Below are 21,468 nucleotides of genomic sequence, written 5' to 3'. Positions count from 1 at the left end.
CTAGAATAGAAACAGCTTAAAAACATGCTAAAAAGCAATCAATTAAACATGCACAGGACTGCACTGTAAAACATTATTTTAGACATGGGAGGGAAAAGGACATTTAAAAGAAGTACATATACTCCTTTCTCTGGTGAAAACCAGCTTCTGTAATAATCTTGTGCCTTAACTCAGGTGGTCCCTTGAATAACCTTTCACATTAAACCTTAACTGGTGACTTAAATTATCTTAAATATAAACTCACACTCCACAGTGAGTATCCTGAATATCAATTCAAACTGAGGATGAAAAATGAAAACAAAAATATTTAAAAATAAGCATTTAATTCTAGATTTGGAAAGGGCTACAAACGATGAATATATATGTATATATGTAAATGGCTCTTACAAACAACAAAACTGATCTCTAGTGATACATAACTTGGATGAAAAATATCTACCCTAACCAAGAAACAAATGTGTCTTCTTAAGAGACTCTTTTTTCCTTCATGGCTTGTCTTACAAGCTCCATGTCTTCCTTTAACAACTGCTGCAACATCAGTTTGCTTTGCCCTTCAGGATTTCCACAGAAAATGCTTTTTATGGCATGAAGGACTGCCATTGCTCTATCAACAATGTCCTCACCAACTTTTTTATTGGCCGAATTCTGTGCATATGCAGTTAGGTGGGGACTAAAACCATACAGCAAGTTAATGAATGCTTTTAACTTCCCCATTTCCATTTGTGCCTCTTCTGCCTTTTCTGCTACAGACTCAGGTGGAGATGCAGGCAACTGGACTGCCACTGTCGATACGGGCACAGTTTCTGATGGCAAGGGAGGAAGTACTACTTCCACCTTCTTCTCTGTCTCCACCCACTCCTGGCCCAAGGGAGGACCCTGCGCTTCCACCTTCTTTTCAGGCTCTGTGTGAGGAATCACCACCGTCACTTTTTCAGACTCTGTGTGAGGAATCACCACTGGCACGTTCTCAGACTCTGTGTGAGGAATCACCACTGTCACCTTCTCGGACTCTGAGGGAGGAATTACCACTGTCACCTTCTCGGACTCTGAGGGAGGAATCACTACTGTCACATTCTCGGCCTCCATGGAAGGAATCACCACTGTCACATTCTCAGACCCTGTGGAAGGAATCACTACTTCCACCACCTCCTCTGCTTTTCCCTTTCCCAACCTCTTCTCTGCTTCACCCGCTAGTTCCAGAGCACTTTTTAGGTAGCTCTCTGCTTTTCCAAGATAGGTATTGAGAGCTGGATCTTCTATAACTGCGCTAGGTGCATTCTTAATGGTTTCAATGAGTCTGTCAATCAACTCCAAGATTTCTGCACTTACAGACTTCTCTGGGGATTGTGTTACAGCAGTTTCACTGTGTTTTGATTCATTACTGGTATGAGTTAGTTTCACATGCATTTTTCTCACGTTCCTTAGAGACTCCACCAGACTTGCCAAAGCTCCATTTGTTAGCTGATCAAAAGTCATAGCTTTTTGCGTGGTAGTATCTGTTTCCAACAAAAATGACACACTGACCAGTGATTGATCTGGAGTAGTTTCAGCAGAATAAAATACACTTGTCTCAGTTTGTTCTTCAGTATTTCCTTCTGGAGTGACTATATCAGAATGTAAAACGACTGATGCACCTGCGTCATTTCGGAGGTCCCAAAATGCTGTTGAGGTAGTTGGGGTATTTTCATTGGTCAGGGCAACTGTTTCCAACGTCTCTACTTGTATTCCCTCAGTCTTTGGAGTCAGGTTTAGCAAAACTGTGCCCACTGCTTCAGATGGAGAAGGCTCTGGGTGGGAAGGCTCTGGGTGGGATATTACGATAGTTGCTGTTTCTGTTGGTTTTGGTGTTTGTGCTTGCGCTGATGCTGTTGGAATATTTTTCACCATATCTTGCAAAAGGCCTACAAGGTTATTCAAAGTCTTCTCTTCTTCGTTTGTTGTTTCCACTTCAAATATATGAGAAGGTTCTGTAAAGCAGAAAATGAGGTCATGTAAACCACAAATGGACCCATCTCTTGCTCACTTTCTCCTACTCTATAAGTGCAACAGTTTCTAAGGCCCACTCTACACTGCAGCAAACCACAACCCATGTGTTGCGCAGCGTTGGGTCATAGGTCTTGTTCTGCCTAGAATTGTTGTTCCTTGTTTTAGAACATGGAAACAGAGACAACGATCCATTTTTCTAGTGACTGGCTTCTCTGAAAAGGACCTTTCAAAATAATTCTGTAGCAAGGATTTTCAAAGGTGTTGTGGAAAAGTAAAAGATGAGTGCTTACCTAGAGCTTGAAGATTGTCTGCTGTCTCTGATGAAATCTGCACAGTCATAGTTGGGCTCAGAGCGATCTGCAAAATAAGTAAGAACCCTAGTCATTCCCAGATGACTGTTACTTCACTGCAACAGCAAGATTTCCCATCATTTGGTATATGTCCAAATAAGCCCCATGTGCCAGGGTGTACGGTAACTGATATCAACATATTTAGCACAGGAAGAAAATAAAAACTATGGCCAGGTGTCAGGATCCTGCCCAATTAAAACCCCAGGGAGACTTCCTCAGAGGGAGAGGCACGGCATCTTGTGGAAAATCTCACCACAGCTGGGAGCATGGAAGAGCCCTCAACAGCCCTAAGACAATCTGAATTACCTTGCCTCACAGACACCTTGCCTTCCTTCACTCCCAGACAACCTCTCTGCCACATCCTGAACTAGGGTTCCCAGGAAAAAGAGAAGTCAGGGCTCCTGCACTTTTCATAGTTGCATAGAAGAGGGAATTACAGCAGGTGCAGCTTCTCATAAAATGGCAAAATAAATTACAACAACAAAACAACAACAGGAATTATTAAGAAGGAACACATCCTCTAAGGATTGGAACGGGGGGGGGGGGACTTGATTTTTTAAAAAACTTGCCTCAACCTGAGCAACAAATTACCCGTCAGTTAGTCAATCTGGACAACCTCATCAAAATTGTCCTTGTGCCTACATTTCATTGAGAGAAGGGTCTCAGACATGGAAGCTTCCAGGCAGTGGCGTAGCGTAGGGGGTGCAGGGGGGGGCCAGCCGCACCGGGCGCAACATCTGGGGGTTAGGGTTAGGGGGCGCAAATCCACGGGTTAGGGGGTGCAAATTACTTGCCTTGCCCCGGGTGCTGACAACCCACGCTACGCCACTGCTTCCAGGCATATCTGTACAGGAAGAGTAGGTTCCTAAAATACTCAGTTCCTAGATTGCTCAGGGCTTTAAAGATCAAAGCATAAGGGAGAACAAGCTCTGAGGCTCATAGGTACAAAACTCTGAATTGTAGTTCAACGCATTTCAGAATGATCCAACTCCTCCTTAGAAGCTTGAAAAGTTTGCAGCAATTACATAGATGTATATATAGAATACACTTTTCTGATACCACATTATCAAGCTGGTTATTGTGCTGTTCAGATTTTAAGAATGAGATGTTTTTGAATTTTAGGACCTTGCAAGCTTTTAAATCTCCTGAAGGAGTGTTTCACTCTGAAATGCACTGAGATAAAATAAAGTTTTGTACTAGTGAGCACCAGGACCTGTTCTCCTTTTTTTTGTTCACTTTAGGTGCTTCCCCCGACCCCACCAGCTTTTTCTTGCTGTAAAGGACAAAGCCAGAGTTTTGCATTGAGCCCAGAAAAAAAGGACAAAGTGAAGCTGACAGTGTAATGTCAACCCATCAGCTGGTCCCAGACAAAACCCTGAGATAACTTGAAGTTTCCAGAAAGTCTTCATGGACAGACCAAAGACATTTCCCCAAATACTAAAATTAATGTTACCTGCATTTCTTTAATATTGTCAAAAGTATGATGCACACCTAAAAAAAAAAAAAGAAAAGAAAATTAAACACCAGAGTTTTCACCACATTTTGATTAATTTTACAATGCTGGTACTCTCAAAGAGGCCAAACACATCGTTTTTAATATGTGGTCCAAAGTCTTTGGGATGTTGTTGTTTATATCCCCCTCCCCCACTCAAAGGAGCCAGGGTAGCAAACACAAATGATTATTATTATTAAAAAAAAAAAAAAAAATAGAAAGGCAGACTGGAAGTGACCTTTTTCAAATGACCTGGAAGTGACATTTTTCAAATGGAGGGATACCAAGAGAGAATCAAGGAGATGGACTAGAATTTTATTCAACATTTTGAAACAATATTGTCAAAAGAAACTTTAGAAAATAATTTTAATATATGAATTGATTACACAGATATTGTGGTTTGATGTCCAGCTACATTTTGAATCTTTCTTTATTATTATTAATTACCCCACCCCATTAGGCTGGGCTGCCCCAGCCACTCTGGATGGCTTCCAACTCATATAAAAACATAATATAACATCAAACATTAAAAACTTCCCGATACAGGGCTGCCTTCTGATGTCTTCTAAAAGTTGTGTAGTTCTTTATCTCCCTCCATAGGGAGGGTGTCACTACTGAGAAGGCCCTCTGCCTGGTTCCCTGTAACTTCACTTCTTGTAGTGAAGGAACTGCCAGAAGGCTCTCAGAGGTAGACTTCAGTGTCCAGGCTGAACGATGGGGATGCAGATGCTCCTTCAAGTATACACGGCTTTAAACACTTTGAATTGTGCTCAGAAATGTACTGGGAGCCAGTGTACATCATTTCTGACCAGTGTTATATGGTCCCAGTGGCCACTCCCAGTCACCAGTTTAGCTGCTGCATTCTGGATTAGTTGTAGTTTCCGAGTCACCTTCAAATGTAGCCTCACATACAGCGCATTGCAGTAGTCAGATAACCAGAGCATGTACCACTCTGGCAAGACAGTGCACAGGCAGGTAGGGTCTCAGCTGGCATACCAGATGGAACTGGTAGACAGTTGCCCTGGACAAAGAATTGACCTGCGCCTCCATGGACAGCTATGAGTCCCAGGCTGTGCACCTGGTCCTTCAGGGGCCCAGTTACCCCATTCAGGGCCAGGGATTCCCTCACCCCCACCCACCCCCTGACCCCCCTAAAACAGTACTTCTGTCTTGTCGGGATTCATCCTCAATCCGTTAACCACCATCCATCCTGCAACAGGCTCTAAACACTCACACATACACATCATGGTGACACATACAAACATGGTGAACATATTCAGCATGCACAAAATTATAAAAGGGTATTTAGAACTTTGAAATATGCTCAAAAGTTTTAGGCCAATGAAAGCAAAATAGGTATCAAATCTAGATTATTTTGTCTGTGAAGTTCATAAAATACTCTCAGTGAAGAAAAAGAAAACTTCTTCTTGCCTCCATCTCTCTCACACACATATGCACATCAATGAAGAAGGGAAAAGATGGGGGAAGGGGAGAATTATATCCAACCAAATCATACTCTTGAGTAGGTCTACTCTGAGTATACTTTGGTAGGCTAAGGCCCAGTTTCCATCACAGATAGCAGAAACATTGAGCCTCTGAATGGAGTGTTTATTGGTGCAAGTGTTTCTGTTTCCTTCTCTAATGTGAACAGTAAGTTAGCAGGTTCCTATTTATTCTGCTCTGGGAGGAAAATATCTGGACTGCAATATGGATGAGAATTTTAGGAACAGATTCTCAAAAGTAGAAAATTCTAATCTTCCCCAAAGAAGAAAATTATGCTCTTGATTTTAAGTGTATGTGCAACTGATTTACTTTTTTTTTGGGGGGGGGGGATTTATAGCAGTGTACAATTATTAAAATGCAATAAATAAAACATAAAACTAATTTTTCAAAAGAAATCTGACACTACCCATGTCTAGACAATGCTCTAAATTTCTCAGTGAATGGAAAACAGACAGACTGCTTAGCATCTCTGACATAACACCGTAAGAATAAATAGAAAGCCCAAATGGATAAAAAGAAGGTTCAAGCAGAGCATTTGTATCTTTAAAAGGTATCATTAAAAGAGTTAGCTGATTAGTAATGCTGGAACCAGGTCAACTTACACACACACACACAAATTTAGAAAACAGGAAGTCTCTGGTGGCTGCCTTGTATTTTGCTGCCTCTGGGGGACAAATGCAAACGGAAGAAAGCGAAGATGACCTGGGTTGTCAAGAAAATTGATTGCTACTTAGCTGTCATCTTTGAAAATTTCTCACAAACTGCTATGGAATAACAAATAATGTTGGATGAACAGCCTGATCGGCTCCAACTTGACATTCAACCTTCTTGTCCATCTTTCTAGTCTAGAAAGTCATTTTATATGCTGAAAGGGGAGGCAAATTCTTTTTTAAAAAGTCTTAAATTAACAAATGTCAAAAAAGTCAAAAAATATATAGGCAGTATCTATTTATCTATATGCAGAACTGAATGTATGGTATAACCAAGCAATGTCACCGAGTTTGAGTACGTACTACAATAGGAAGACAGAGGGGGTATCCCTTTAAAAAAAAAAGGTTAAAGAAAGGGATTCCTCGGTTTTTTGCATTTCCCCCTTTCCCTTTACTGTACTTCACTTTCCATCTTATATGCTGGAAGCTGCCCAGAGTGGCTGGGGCAACCCAGTCAGATGGACAGGGTACAAATAATAACATTGTTGTTTTTGTTGTTGTTGTTGTTGTTGTTAAGGCTCTTGACCACTACGTAACAATAGTCAAACCAACCAATTTCAAACACTAGGGAATATAGAGAGGCTTTTTCCTACTGTAGGTCCACAGTTATGGTACTTCTTTGGAGACTCTTGTATCTATTCTGGCTTAAGCATCTTTCAATAGTAGGAAAACTTTAGAGCTGCTATGGAAGCAGACATATTTGGCACCTGGTGTAAAGCTTATTAGCTACAATTCATAAAGGTGAAGAGCTGAAAAATACTTAAAAGAAATCTTAAGCACAGAACTGGACTGTGACTTCATACACGCCATACATTTATAGCACATGACTTCCCCCAAAGAATCCTGGGAGCTGTAGTTTACCCATCACAAAGCTAAAATTCCCAGCATCCTTAGCAAACTATGGTTCCCAGGATTCTTTAGAGAAATTAGTTATCTGTTTTCCATTAATTAAATGATGTGAACCATCTCTACTATAAGCCTGCTTGCTCTTGAATATCTGAAGGAGAGGCTCTTCTCACCCCTTGAACATCTGAATTGTGTTTTACTAACACACGACAGGAGTGCCTGGCGTGCTCTGGTCCATGGGGTCACGAAGAGTCCGACACGATGAAATATACTCAGAGTCGCAAAGTGATTTCATGCTCTTTATTCAGCTCATAGTGGTGAGGAGGAATGAATGTCCCCTCAAAGTATCTGCTTTATATACATTATTTATATACATTATAATGGGCTGTACATGATTGGCTAATTCCGGAATTCTACTGTAAGCCAATCAGGTTGTGGATTCACTTCAATCTGGAGCATGACTGGGTGGTTCCTGCCAACCAATCATACTGCTGCATTGTTCTAGGACCAATCAGACTGCTGCATTCTGAATCCTATTGTTCTAGGACCAATCAGACTGCTGCCTTTTGGATCCTATTGTTCTAGGACCAATCAGACTGCTGCAGTTTGGATCCTATTTGACTCAGTACATAACACCCCTCCCCTCTAAGCTCCAGTCCTGCCCGGGAGGTCGCATTCATAGTCCTCAAGGTACGCTGGCGGCCTACGTGTGCGTCGCGGCCTGGGGTGTTCCCTGGTCCGGGGTTCAGGTTCTGGCTCGTGTTCCAAGGATGCTGGCTGTGATGGGGCTGTTTGGTCTGGCGCAACCGGCTCGCTCAGTCGTGGTTCTGGTTCCGGTGTCCTTTCAGCCTCACGGGTCCTCTCTGTATTTACTGATTCTGCCTCTCCTGCTGGCCCCTGCTGCTCTATGGGCCTCACTGCCCCACTGTTCCCTTGGGACTCCTCTGACCTGTCCTCCTCCTCCTGGTTTTCTCCCAGGAATCGTCGGCGTATCTGGTCGCAGTGGCGGCGCCAGCATTGCTCCCCATCTGTTAGCACCTCGTACGACACGGGGCCAGTGACCCTGGTGACTGTGGCGGGTACCCATGCAGGGCCTGCCCCAAAATTCTTTGCGTACACTGGGTCCTGGGCCTCGAAGGTCCGGGGGTTCCTGCCTTCCCCCACCACTACCTCATCCTGAGCTCTATCGGGGTGAAGGCGGTCCAATCTGATTGCAAGGCGCCGACCCATTAGTAGTTCAGCGGGGCTCCTGCCAGTTGTTGAGCTGGGGGTGCTGTGCTGTGCTAGAAGGAATGTGGCAAGGCGGTACTCCCAATCCCCTTGCGTCATGCGGCGAAGGGTTTCCTTGGTGGTCCACACCATGCGTTCTGCTTGGCCATTGGTGGCAGGGTGGAATGGCGCCGAACGGATGTGGCAGATGGCGTTCTGCGCTGTGAAGGTTTGGAATTCTCCTGATGTAAATGCAGTCCCGTTGTCTGAGACGAGAGTGTCAGGGAGCCCGTGGGTAGCAAACAGCCTGCGTAGTACCCGGATGGCTGCGGACGTAGAAGTGGACGGTACCAGTGCGACTTCCAGCCATTTGGTGTAGGAGTCCACCACTATGAAGAATGTTTTCCCCTGAAAGGGGCCAGCGAAGTCCACATGCAGTCGTGACCATGGTGCTCGGGCGGACTCCCAGGACTGGAGTGGGGCCCTTGGGGGATCTGGGCGGGATTCTTGGCAGGCCTGGCAGTGTTTGACCCAGGCCTCTATCTCTCCGTCGATCCCCGGCCACCACACATAACTCCTGGCAAGGGCCTTCATTCTTACTACCCCAGGGTGTGTCTCGTGTAGGGCTGTGAGGACCCTTTTTCGGAGGGGCTGGGGAACAACGACCCTGCTTCCCCATAACAGGCACCCCTTGTGGGCCGACAGTTCATGTTTGCGGGTTGTGTAGCCGGCGAATTCTGGCCCGGGGCTGCTGCTGGGCCATCCCCTCCACACCCAGTCCAGGACCTGGGAGATGACCCTATCTTTCTTGGAATGGTGTGCAACTTCTTGTGCCTGAATGGGGCGGTCAGGAAGCAGCTCCAGGCTCATAACCTCTTGTGCAGGTGCTGGGTCAGGGCCTGTTTCCGGTAGTGGCAGCCTGCTGAGGGCGTCCGCATGGCCCATCGCCTTCCCAGGGCGGTGAATCAGTGCATACTGGTAGCTGGTAAGGAAAATTGACCACCTGAGGACGCGAGGAGACAGCACTTGGGGGGTCTGCTTTTCGGGGGCAAACAAGCCAAGCAACGGTTTGTGGTCAGTCACCACGGTGAAGGGCTGCCCGTACAAGAAATCATGGAATTTTTTAACTCCCTTCACGATTGCCAGACCCTCCTTGTCGATTTGTGAGTAGTTCCGCTCAGTTGCGTTGAGTGTCTGGGAAAAGTATGCCACCGGTACCTCTCTTCCATCTGGGAGTTGGTGTCCCAGGACAGCGCCAATGCCATAGGGCGAGGCGTCGCATGCTAGCACCACCGGCAGCCTCTTGTCGAAGTGTGCCAAGACCGAGTTTGAGACAAGCAAGTCCTTGACTGCCTGGAATGCGGCCTCCTGGCGCTGGCCCCACACCCAAGGGGCCCGCTTGTCCAGGAGTCTGTGTAGGGGCTCCGCTACCGCCGCCTTGTGGGGAAGGAAGGAATGGTAAAAGTTCAATAGTCCCAAGAAGGCCTGAAGTTCAGTCTTGTTCTTGGGCGCTGGGGCATCACAAATGGCCCGTACCTTGTCCCCAGTCGGGTGGACCCCTTCTGCGTCCACTATAAATCCCAGAAAGTCCACCTGGGGCACTCCTAGTAGACATTTTTCCCACTTCACCTTGAGACCTGCTGTCTGGAAACGGTGCAGAACGGTGCGGAGGCGGTCCTCAAACTCCTCTGGTGTGGGCCCGGCAATCAACACATCATCGAAGAAGGGGGTGACGCCAGGAATCCCTTTAAGGAGAGAGTCCATTAGATTCTGGAATATGCCTGGTGCCACGCTGACACCGAATTGCAGCCGCTTTACCCTGAATGCTCCTCTGTGCATCACAATCGTCTGTGCCTCTGCTGTGGCCTCATCTACTGGCAGCTGTTGATATGCTTGGGCCAAGTCCAGCTTGCCAAAAATTTTCGACCCAGCCAGGGTGGCAAGGACATGGCTAACCACTGGCACTGGGTATGCATGGGCCGTGAGGGCCTTGTTTATGGTACATTTGTAGTCTGCGCAGATGCAGACTGAACCATTAGGCTTGACAGGTGTGACGATTGGGGTTTCCCAGGGGGCATTAGGCACCGGTTCCAGCACTCCTTGCTCCATGAGCCGGTCCAATTCCTCGTCTATACGGGGTTTCAGGGCGAACGGGACCCGGCGGGCCTTGAGCCTGACTGGTCGTACTGCGGGGTCAAGCTGTAGAGCAATGGGGGGGGGGCCGTATACTGTCCCAATTTCCCATTGAAAACCCCCAGAAATTCCTTGCATATGGCGTCCACGTCCACTTGTAAGCTAGTGTGGTTCACCCCGGTGACAGCTAGCCCCAGTGGTCCAAACCATGACAATCCCAGTAGGCTAATGTAGGGGCCCTTGATCACAAGTAAGTCCAGTTGCCGCGTCCGCCCTCGGTATTGCACCCTGAAGGTCCCCACCCCCATTGTGGGGACCTTACGTTTCTGGAAGTCCCGGAGGGTGAATGGGGCCGGCCTGAGTTTGGGACCCCCAGTAGGACACAGTTTCCTTAAGGTCCTTGCTGAGATTATGGATAGAGTTGAACCCGTGTCAAGCTCCATGCGGCATGGGGCCCCCTCTATCTGTACCTCTACATAAATTTTCTCTACGTTGGGGTGGGGCAACTGGTATACCTGGAAGTCCGTGAGCTCCGTCGAGTTGCCTTGGTGCGTTGGGCCCCAGGACCTGGGGTTCTTGGATTGGTCATCTGATGCCTGGTATCGGGTGGGCCGAGCCCGACACACCCGGGCGATGTGTCCCACTTTTCTGCACTGCCTGCACTCTGCGTTGCGGAAACGGCAGGTCCTCCTCTCGTGACTTTCTCCACAGCTTGCGCAGTTCCCTCCTTCTCGTCGAGGCAGCTGTGGTATGTGGGCTGCTTGAGTGCGCTGCTATACTCTGTGCACCTCCTCCCTGTCAGATCCTGAGTCGTCGGTGAGGTCTTCATGGTGGACCCTCGGTTGGGACGGCTGGCTCGGCCGTGCCTCTTGCGTCGACCTCTCGGCAGCTTCCGTTGCCAGGGCCTCCTCCAGAGCGACCTGGAACGTTAGGTTCTTCTTAGCGTAGAGGCGTCGTTGCAGCTTCTCATCCCTCAGGCCACCGACGAGGCGGTCACGAAGCATGTTCTCCAGCTCTGAGAAGTTGCAGAACCGGGCGGCTTGGCGGAGAGAGGTCACAAACCCAGTTATGGTTTCCCCAGGGGCTTGCCGCTTTGCATAGAAGGCATTTCGACGAGCCATCACTGAGGGCTGTGGCGAAAAGTGCCCCTTCAGCTGTTCCATTATTGTTTTGTATGGAACAGTAGCGACATCTTCAGGCGCAAGGAGAGCCCGGGCGATTTCAAATGTCTCCTCTCCGCAAACGCTGAAGAATATTGCCCTCTTCTTGGCGTCATCTTTGGCTTCTAGGAGGAAGGTGAAACGGGAGGCGTACGCTTCCCAGTCTCCGGATGCTGGGTTGAATGGCGAGAAGCTGCTGTCGGTTGCCATTCTGAGTTCCTTGTGTCCCGGAGCTGAAGCCTGGATACACGGTGCGAGGCAGCGGTGCGGCAGGTGGCGGTGCTGCGGTGCTGTGTGTGGCAGTCAGCTCAGCGGGATCCCATCCTCGTCGCCAGTGAAATATACTCAGAGTCGCAAAGTGATTTCATGCTCTTTATTCAGCTCATAGTGGTGAGGAGGAATGAATGTCCCCTCAAAGTATCTGCTTTATATACATTATTTACACAATGGGCTGCACATGATTGGCTAATTCCGGAATTCTACTGTAAGCCAATCAGGTTGTGGATTCACTTCAATCTGGAGCATGACTGGGTGGTTCCTGCCAACCAATCATACTGCTGCATTGTTCTAGGACCAATCAGACTGCTGCCTTTTGGATCCTATTGTTCTAGGACCAATCAGACTGCTGCAGTTTGGATCCTATTTGACTCAGTACATAACACACGACTAAACAACTAAACAACAACACCACACAGGGGGAAGGACTTCTCTGCTGAAGTATTGTGAAAACCTACTTTCTTTCAAGATGAATTTGGATTGCCAAATGGATGACTGTTTATGCTCCCTGAAATTTTTGAAAATGTTTATATTCTGTCCCTGTCTCTCTTAATCACTTGCTTTTTGCTGACTGGTAAGGTGGTTTGCAACACAAAAAGTGTTTCATTTAAATAACAACAGGAAGGCAAAGGTATATATGCTCTCAAGAGTAATTGGTACCAATGACTATACTTGATCACAGTCACCCTATTGATGTGGCTCCTTCTGTTAAACTTTTTTGCAGCACTGCTGAAGCAAATAACTAGTAGTCCATAAATTCTAGGAGGTGGCAATGATACTACATAGTGTTAATAACACACACACACACACAAAATCCTCTGCAATACCTGGGTGAAAATCAAAGCCAGGCTAGTTATCTCTAATATAGGGACCACAGAAAGAGGCTTACTTCTTTAGAGGAAACCTGCATACATAATACTGATTGACAACATACATTTAAAAATGTAAAATAATTCCAGCGCAGGAATGATAGCTAGCATTTATATAAGTGGAAATCCAATGCCCAACACTCTAGAGAGAGAGAGAACTGCACACTCACATTAATTGGGCATTGGGTTCCCACTTATATAAATGCTATCATTCCTGCCCTTTTCTAGGCCTTTTAAGGTGGTCAAGATTATTCAGGAGAATTATGGATATTGCTGGCATCCGTCTGTCTTCAGACACAATGGAGTGTGCCTCCAGAGGTGAAGTCAAACCATTGTGTTGGGCACACTGAAGTGACCTCCTCAGGGCGCAAGCCTAAGCAGTGTGTATTGAGGTCCTGGGCTGCCCAGACAACAAGACCCCGCTCTCAGCCTCGCCAATGTGGTCCAAAGGAAAGCAATGCATTTGGCACCAGCTTGGCTACAGGAGTTGCTGGAAGGAGGCATACAAGGCTCATGAGCCTGGGAAGGTAGCTTATCTAGCAGAAGGAATCCTAAACCTCTGCTGCTTTTTGGGACATCTTTGGGACATGAAAAGGCTGAAGGAGTAAACCCTTCACAAATCCAGAGTGGCGATCCAAGGGCAGTTGGATGGTGTTTTGTTCGCTTCCTTCCAGCAACTGTTACAGCACAGTTGATGCCAAAGGTATTGCTCTGCTTTCCTTTGGAACAGGGAAGTGAGGCAGAGAGGGATCTTGTTGTCTGGACAGCCCAGGACCTCCACACACACTGCCCATGCTTGTGCCTCGAGGATATCACTTCAGTGCTACTATCACAGTGGTTTGACTTCACCTCCGGAGGTGCACTCCATTTTATCTCGAGACTGATGGATGCCGACAATATATACACACATACCGTACACCGAGTGAGAAGCACATCAGAAAGTGAAATCATTTCCAGAGGAGTAACCCTACTCATCTTTCCCGGGGGAATAAAAATAGAGCAGCAAGTCTTGTGGAATCTTAAAAACTGATACCTTGTGATTGTTAATAATAAAGGGTTGTAATAGCCAAGGCTAGCCCGTCTCAGAGCAGACCCACTGAAGCTAATGATAGGTCCCCTCTGCGGAGGACTAGAATCTGATATAATAACAACTATCAGACTTTAAGGTGCCAAAATCCTCGTTGTGGCTATTAACCCCATCCAGGCAGCCCCTCGAGTCAGCAGGAGCAGGCCATACTCAGGGGCTCCAGGAGCTGGTGAGGGGGCCGATTTGGGGGGCGCCCCTTCCCTCTTCAGGGTGCGGGGGGGGAGTCCCCTCCATGCTTGGAGGGGACTCCAAGAAGCAGCGAGCGAAGGCGGCGCTCGCCATTGCCTCAACTCACTCACGCTGGGCCGGTGCTCCCGGCAGCAGGAAGCCGAGGAGGAGGAGGAGGGCCCGCAGCAGAAGCGGCGGCGGGAGGAGGAGCCATGGCCGCCGCCGCCGCCCCACCATTCTCGCAAGAGGCGCGCGGCTACTAGGCCTTCGGGCGTGCGCTCCTCATGGCGGGAGACGGCGGCGGCGGGAACCCCAGAGCAACCGTCGACCGTTCGCCCGCCCCTCCCCCCTCCTCCTCGAGCGAAGGGAAGGAACCCGCCGAGCCCGGCGGCGCGGGCTCTTCTTTGTTTTCCCCTCAGCCGCCTTCCTTCCCCTCAGAGAACCCAAATATCTCGGCTCCCAACAGGCTGAGAAGGAGCGGGGCTCCTGTGCGCTCCCCTACGGACACCTCCTCCTCACGGACACCCCACCACCGTCGCCCGCCCTTTTAAAAGGGCCTTTTTATACCGCAGGAGGAGGGTGGCTCCCCAGATGTTTGCTGGTGGGAGTCCGAACACCTGGAAGGCCTCGCATGTTCCCCACCTCCGTCCCTGATAAGGCGGAGGGGAGGGAATTTCGCCCTCCCTCCAGTTGACTTAATTCGCCACACACGTACAAAACACTGCCCCCGTTGTGCCCTCTCTATAATTATTCCTCCCCAACCTGGTACCCTTCAGATGTTGTTGGATTCTAACTCCCACCTGACCAACATTGGCCCTGCTGGCAGGGACTGGGAGCAGTTGGGAGTCCCATCACCTGGAAGATGCCATGGGTTGGCTAATCTTCACTCTTTACGCCACCCGTCCTGGTACATATTTCCTCATGCACTACACTGTCTTGCCATGCTTCCACTAAGCTGGTGCTCTCCAGATGTTTTGGACTGGAACATCCATCATCCCTGACTCTTGGCCATATTTGCCGAGGCTAATGGGAATTGGAAGTACAGAAACATGTGGAGGGCATCATGCTGGGGAAGGCTGTGCAGGAGGGCATTATATCCCCAGCCTCTCACTGACTGCCATCCTTTATTTCACCTCTATTCCTGTCTCCCCAAACACAAGCAGTGGTTGCCCAAACCCCCTTTCTTCCATCTCATACCACCAACCCATCTCACCTACCCCTTCATCCAAGATCTCCCTTCCAAAGCTACCCCCTTCAGCACACTGCCCACCCCCTTCCCATTTCCCTCCTCTTATGTCCTCCCTTGTTCCCCAGAGCCCCCTTCCTCACATTCAGAAAGATTAGCCATATTCGACCTCCCAAATCATTCCTATCCATTGCAGCATCATTTGCGCAACTGGCCTGGCTGAAGTGGTCGCTAGCAGTCTAGGACGTTGCTTTCAAGGTAGGTGAAGTTTATTGCACAGCCTCACATTGTTTCAGGGCAGAGTCATCTATTTTGAGTAAGGTAGTAGTTTATCAGACTTCTAGGTGATTTTCAGTACCATCAACCAGTAGCCTTGTGAACTAGTTGGCTAGTACCATTTACGGCTGTTCAGATTGGTTTTAGGCGATGGTTGGAGGTCTGCTGCTCTGATCTATAGCACCTGTAAAGTGGGGCTCCATCTTGTCCTCTACACTGTTCTGACATCTACATTAAAGTGCTAAGATTTGTAATGTCACCAACATGCCTGTGACACACAATTCTGTTTCATCCTATTCAGGTTGATGCCCTCAACAGGTTCTTGAATCAATAATGGGCTGGATGAAGGCCAATACACTGAGTTCAAGCCAGGTAAGAAGCTCCCAGGCCAGACAACTATAGATATAGGAATTTGACATGTTATGGATGAGGCTGCATTTCCTGAAGTAGAGATGGGTAACCTCAAGCCTATGGAGCTGAATGCAGCCCTCTAACTTATATTGTCTATGGTTTCAGTGACTTTGTTTTGATGCTGCTTTTGACTTTGAAAAGAACATTGTTGTTTTGCAATCTGCCCCTTCCTGGCCCTGCGTGGTTCTGAATGCCTTTGTCTTGCTGGAATTTCCTTGAATTGTTATAACAACTTCTTGTCTTGATGGAGTGGTCTGTGGGTCTACAAACCTGACGGCAGGAATATCGCATACTGTGCAAAGTTAACATTGCTCCATCTACACTTGCCTCCAGGCCTGCCCAACCCTCTCCCACACCCCAGCCCAATTGAAAAATTAGATTCTTGCTTTAAAACATCAGGTTTATAGCCTGGGTGTGCTCTTGCTAATCCACCTTTGCTGACAGATGCCCTGGTGTCTTCTGTAGCTCATAGAATATTTTAAGAGCTTGAGCTAGAATGACAGCTGCAAACCTTCTTGGAGAAAGAAAACCTAGCTTGTTATTCATACTCCTGATAGCATCCATCTTAGATTACTGCAATGCCTTCTACCTGGAGCTGCCTTTGAAGGCTGTTTGGAAACTTCATTTGGTTCAAATTCCAGCAGCTAGGCTAACTTGTACAAGTTAAAGGGCATATTCTGCTAGTGCTTAAACAGCTACACCAGCTGCCACTTTGCTTCTGGGCACGGTTAAAGGGCTTGTCTTGTTAAACCTAGGGCTGCCTTATGTCCTGATTTTCCCATACATTACCAGAATTTCAGAGGGGGGCATGCTTTGTCCTGGATCTTAGGTAAGGTAATCAAAAAAATGAAGGTTTTTTTTTTTGCGTTTATGTAAAAAAAAAAAGTTCAACAACTTTTTGGGTGTCCTGGTTTTTACTTTTTGAAATATGGCAACCCTAGTTAAACCCTGAATTGCCTAGCAGCATTTCCCACAAGATATGAAGATTTTTAGGTCAGGGTGGGAGCGCTCTACCTTATGCAGTATGGTGGGTGGCAACATAGAGGTGGATGGTGTCAGTTCACCTTATCCCACTGTCATGGCTTCTAGGTTACATACAGCTGATTTTACTCTCTCTTATAGTTGCTGACAACACTAGTCTCTTTTGGATTTTATTCAGTTTTTTATCATTTCAAAATTATGTTAAGACTCTTACAGTGGCTTCAACTAAGAGACAGGATAGAAATATTTCACCAAACAATATTAAACATAATTTCCTTTGGGTTATCCTTATAATTCTATAATTCTATAGTTTCATGTGTAATATTTTGACTACAACTGAAATAATGACAGCTTTCAAATTATCCTCTTCAATAACAGTTTTTATTAAAGAATGCATTCATAAAATACAGAAAATAGTGTAATTTTCAAAATTAACTGGGATTGTAAAAATAAGAGGGAAGAAAAAAACCAACTTTAAATGAAGTCTGAATGACACATGCATCTCTGCTAATAAACAAGTACAGGTATTTCAAGATACTTAGTCTGCAATTCTAAAAACATTAGAAAGTCCTTTAACAAACACAGTGGTACTTTTGAGTAAATATTTGCAGGAGTATGCTGTTATAGATTTTTGTTTGATGAAGTATTTAGTGTTATCTTACAAAGCTTTCATTCTTTGTGTAGAAATAATTTTTGTTCTAGACACCTTATATTGCATATAGCAATGGTAATACTTAAACAACAACCCTATAACAATAGAAAGACAAAGCAGCAAACACAACATCAGATCATCCTCCTTGAAAGGCCACTTCCATGTTAACACCAAAGTTGGTGATAAAAACTGAGCTGGTTTGACAGACTTTTCTGAAGTGAGAGTGCTGCCATCACAGAAAGGATGCTGCACCATGAGCACCAGCAAGGGTGACAAGCAGTAGTGGTGCTTGTCTTCTATTATTATTATTATTATTATTATTATTATTATTATTATTATTATTGACACTTAGTTGCTTTTTTTACCACAGCAACTCAAAGTGACATACAATATTTTAAGCAAAAAATAAATACATAAATACATTAAAACCATCAAAAACAAAAATAAAACAACCCATATTAAAACATACCACCCATGCAGAAAGGCCATGTTAAAAGCTAAAGGCCTGATTAATAAGCAGTGCTTTTGCCTGGTGACTAAATATATGTAATGATGGTGCCAGGCAAGCCTCCCTGGGACAAGCATTCCATGAAAGCCACCACTGAAAATGCCCATTCTTGTGTTGCCACCCTCCAGACCTCCCACTGAGGCACACAAAGAAGGGCCTCAGATAATGCCTGAACAATAACCTGGTGCCCTCCATGTTTTAGACCAGTGTTTCCCATACTTCGGTTTCTAGCTGTTTTTGAACTACAATTCCCATCATCCCTGACCACTGGTCCTGCTAACTAGGGATGATGGGAATTGCAGTCCAAAAAAACAGCTGGAGGCCCAAGTATGGGAAACACTGTTTTAGACTATAGCTTCCATCAGCCCCAACCAGCATAGTAAAGGCTGCCCTAATACAACAGCAGATAGGAGTACATTCACCAAAAGCAAACCAGGAGACCTCCACACGCCCCACTGAAATGGAAGCTAGAGGATAGTGGTTTATACCCACAAGCTGCTTGCTAAAAGTTAGAAAACATGTCATTTGCCCTGAATCTGAAAAGAGCATTATATTAAACTTTCAGATGGAATCAGGAAACTGATATATTTCTTGTCTTTCAGTCCAATTATATCACATTAGAATCTTAAGATATTTTGTTTAGAACCCTTAATTTAAAAACACAATTTTAAAATTCTCCTTTAATACAAAAAGGAAAATAGATTACACCATGCTCTAATAGAAGTACTTCAATTGGCTGTGCACGTGCACACATGTGCAATATCAAATGCTCCATATCTGAAAATGGTCACTATGCTGTACATTTTTTTGCTTTTTATGAAAAAAATGCACAGTTGTCATGAAAAGTTGCCCTATGCCACATTATGTCACCCATTCTGTTGCCTCAGTCCAGCTTAGTTTAGAAAACAAGCTCTTCCCTTTATCCTCTTGCAGCAGCCTGAAATGCATTAACGGTTGTGAAAAAGTACATACACTTTCATTTGAAGTCACTTATGTTCCAGTGGGGGAGGGAGTGCCAAAAAAAGTAAGAAGTATGTGCTTTTAATTCCCTTTGGAATAATGGGTTCCTGCAGCAAGGGAGAGAACAACCATTTCCATTTGTATTTCTCACTGAACTTTGGTGTGATCACACTTTTACAAAAAGCTGTTATTTCGCAGTGCTGGTTGTAGAGGCAAAACAGCAGAACCTTATGAAATTGTATAAGGCTTGCAAAACAGTGATCTTCTGATCACTTGTTTTCCCCATACCTGCAAAAACAGAAAAGCGGGGGCGGGGAGGAAGACAAGAATGCCTACAGCTCTGCAAGTGCTTAATTTATGCTAACATTTTTCAGAGATTCAATGCCAGATACCATCCTCCTTTAAGACTTAAATTTTGTGGGTACTTGAATCTTTAGTCCTAACAGCTGAAGACTATAAAGCACATTGCATACTGAAAACTGAGAAAGAGCAGCAGTAATGCGAGTGATCGTGCACTACAGCTTGGGTTCCCAAGCACTGAGGCTAGGCAGAAATATTAGCAGTTGCTTGTCATCTAATCAGTTGGCCCCAGAATCATGGCTGTCACCTCTCTTACTCTCGCTATGTAATGCAAAGTAAATGTTTGAGCTCAAGTGCTGTGTATTTCATGGTTCTTGAAGCTCACTCATGGGGCTTTTAAAAATGCCAACAAACTCCACATGTCCTTGTGGCTTATGTTTTTTTCCTTCCAGCTGATCTTCCCCTGACCTCTCTACAAGACTAGATAAAAGATATGGTCCATAGTTAACTGATCTTTAGGAAGTCTTACAGAAAATCCCTCCCTTGACTTGTTGACTATGCCAGTTCCAGTTAAAATAGCCAGACAGCTCAGCAGACCTCTCCTGATGCACTACTTGAAAAGGAGAATGCTGGAATACCAAAGTCACTTTATGATGACTGAACCATTGAACTTTAAAACAGTTCTACCACTGGAATATGCTGATATTGACAATTAAAAGGGTAACACAGAGACCAACTTAAGAACACTGATGCAACTTATTTGGTTCTTTAGAGGTATCATTGAAGGGTGAATTGCATCCTGCCAATCTTCCCTGAATTATCACATGTGAAAATATAGAAAGTCAGCCCTCCACTAAAATCCATTACAGTATTTTAAACATATGAAACTCAAGAAGATTTCAAGAAGAAATCCAACTTAGCACCCTAGTTTATCATGCTTGATTAGGCTCCTCGCTGCTTGGGAGGACCAAGAGCAAGATTTCAAGCCTTGGGAGGAAGGAGAAGAGACACAAGTCCATACCTGAAGGTTTGTCACTGTGACAAGAGCAATTAACATAACAGTATGACCCTGTTTAAATAGCATTCCCACATGAACTTTCTTTCTGATCCTGCAGCTTGAAGTCCTGGAAGTCCTCCAAAGAAAGTGAGCTTGCAAGTACCAAGCATTCCTTTTATAAATACCCCAGTGATTACCAAAAGATCTCTTCTTCACTCTGGGGAGTAGTACAAGAGGTGCAATGAAAGGGAAGAGACGTGTGACACTGCTTGGAAAGCAGAAGTGTAACAAGATAGGCCAACAGCAAGGGTGCCAACAAAAGACAACCCTCCCAAACCAACCACACCTCTTTTCAAACAAGCCTGGATATTAGGGGAGGAAATGCAGTCACATCGGAATACACCCCTTCTGTTGCTTCAAAATTTCTTCTGATGGATTCTGCCTTCTTTTTGTCCCTAGCTGGAAATGCAGGGGAAAGGAACTTGCAAAAATTATTGTATCAGACACCATAGTTGAGATACAGCTCTCTCGCAGCAATTCCCATTTGACAGCCCCCAAATTCTCCCTCAATGTAAACAACTCAGTCCTGGCATGCATTATTTTATTTCGAAGTACCAGCCCTACATTCAGCCCTAACTTTAACAAACACCTTCCAATACTGTTGCTCATTGCCCAGTAGGAATTCTGCCTAGACCTACTTACATCACTTCAAGGCACAGTTCCTGCATACCCAACAGTGCTGCTGACTGTATAATACCACCAGCAACTTTAAAACACCTTTTCCTCACATTCCCTTGCTTACACCATTGCTGAACTATTCATATAAGGGGACTGCCTAATCTTTAAACATATGCTCTACCTTTTTTGTAGTTGACTACTATTGCTTCTTTTCCTATCCTCATCAGACAGAAAGAACAAGTGTCCCCCACGTCTTATTTCTGATATAGTTTTTATTCCATGAAAACTATCAACATTTGACAGAATTTATTGTTATCTTGGGGAAGACTGTCACTTTCTTGTAAGCTTTCTTTCTACTCATCATTTCCCACTTGACTCCTGTATTCAAAGCCAGCCCTCTCATTTCAGGAGCCACACCCACCCTACAACTGGAAAAGAAGTGTTTATATTTCTACGAGACAGTGCCACATTTCTAGATGCTAGGGCAATATGGAGCTAGGATTTGTCCAGCCTTTCCCCATCACAATGATCCCCCCCTCAAGAAACTCTTTTCAACAGAGCAACCCATTTCACAACACACCTCCCTGAACTATTTCCCCTGCCAAAAATTCTAACCCACCTGTCAACTCCCAGCCCCATTCTGGATCTAGCTTCGTCTTTTCAATTTCAGAGCATCCGCTGCTCTAAAGTACAGGCTTCATGCATTAAAAATTACGACCTATGCTTCCTA

The 21,468-nt window shown here is 45.7% G+C and overlaps 2 protein-coding genes across 2 annotated transcripts in view; one reads left to right on the top strand and one right to left on the bottom strand.

Annotated features, from left to right (window-relative positions):
* Positions 1-304: 304 nt before the first annotated feature.
* Positions 305-21,468, bottom strand: part of LOC307202783 (uncharacterized protein) — a 21,979-nt gene continuing 815 nt past the window's right edge. Inside the window, exons 2-4 of the mRNA XM_079953029.1 lie at positions 3,790-3,827; positions 2,277-2,343; positions 305-1,967 (exon numbers count right to left, since the gene is read on the bottom strand). Of these exons, the coding sequence (XP_079809155.1) occupies positions 466-1,967; positions 2,277-2,343; positions 3,790-3,795 (1,575 nt within the window). The 5' untranslated portion in view covers positions 3,796-3,827 and the 3' untranslated portion in view covers positions 305-465. The remainder of the gene's footprint in view (positions 1,968-2,276; positions 2,344-3,789; positions 3,828-21,468) is intronic.
* ANP32A (acidic nuclear phosphoprotein 32 family member A) overlaps positions 15,553-21,468 on the top strand; it is a 27,361-nt gene continuing 21,445 nt past the window's right edge. Inside the window, exon 1 of the mRNA XM_079953045.1 lies at positions 15,553-15,623. Coding sequence (XP_079809171.1) covers positions 15,585-15,623 — 39 coding nt within the window. The 5' untranslated portion in view covers positions 15,553-15,584. The remainder of the gene's footprint in view (positions 15,624-21,468) is intronic.

Source organism: Podarcis cretensis, assembly GCF_951804945.1.
Source record: "Podarcis cretensis genome assembly, chromosome: 14".
In the NCBI taxonomy this organism is placed as follows: Eukaryota; Metazoa; Chordata; class Lepidosauria; order Squamata; family Lacertidae; genus Podarcis; species Podarcis cretensis.
The sequence above is the reverse complement of the archived record's forward strand: the minus strand, read 5'-3'. Positions and strand labels throughout refer to the sequence as shown.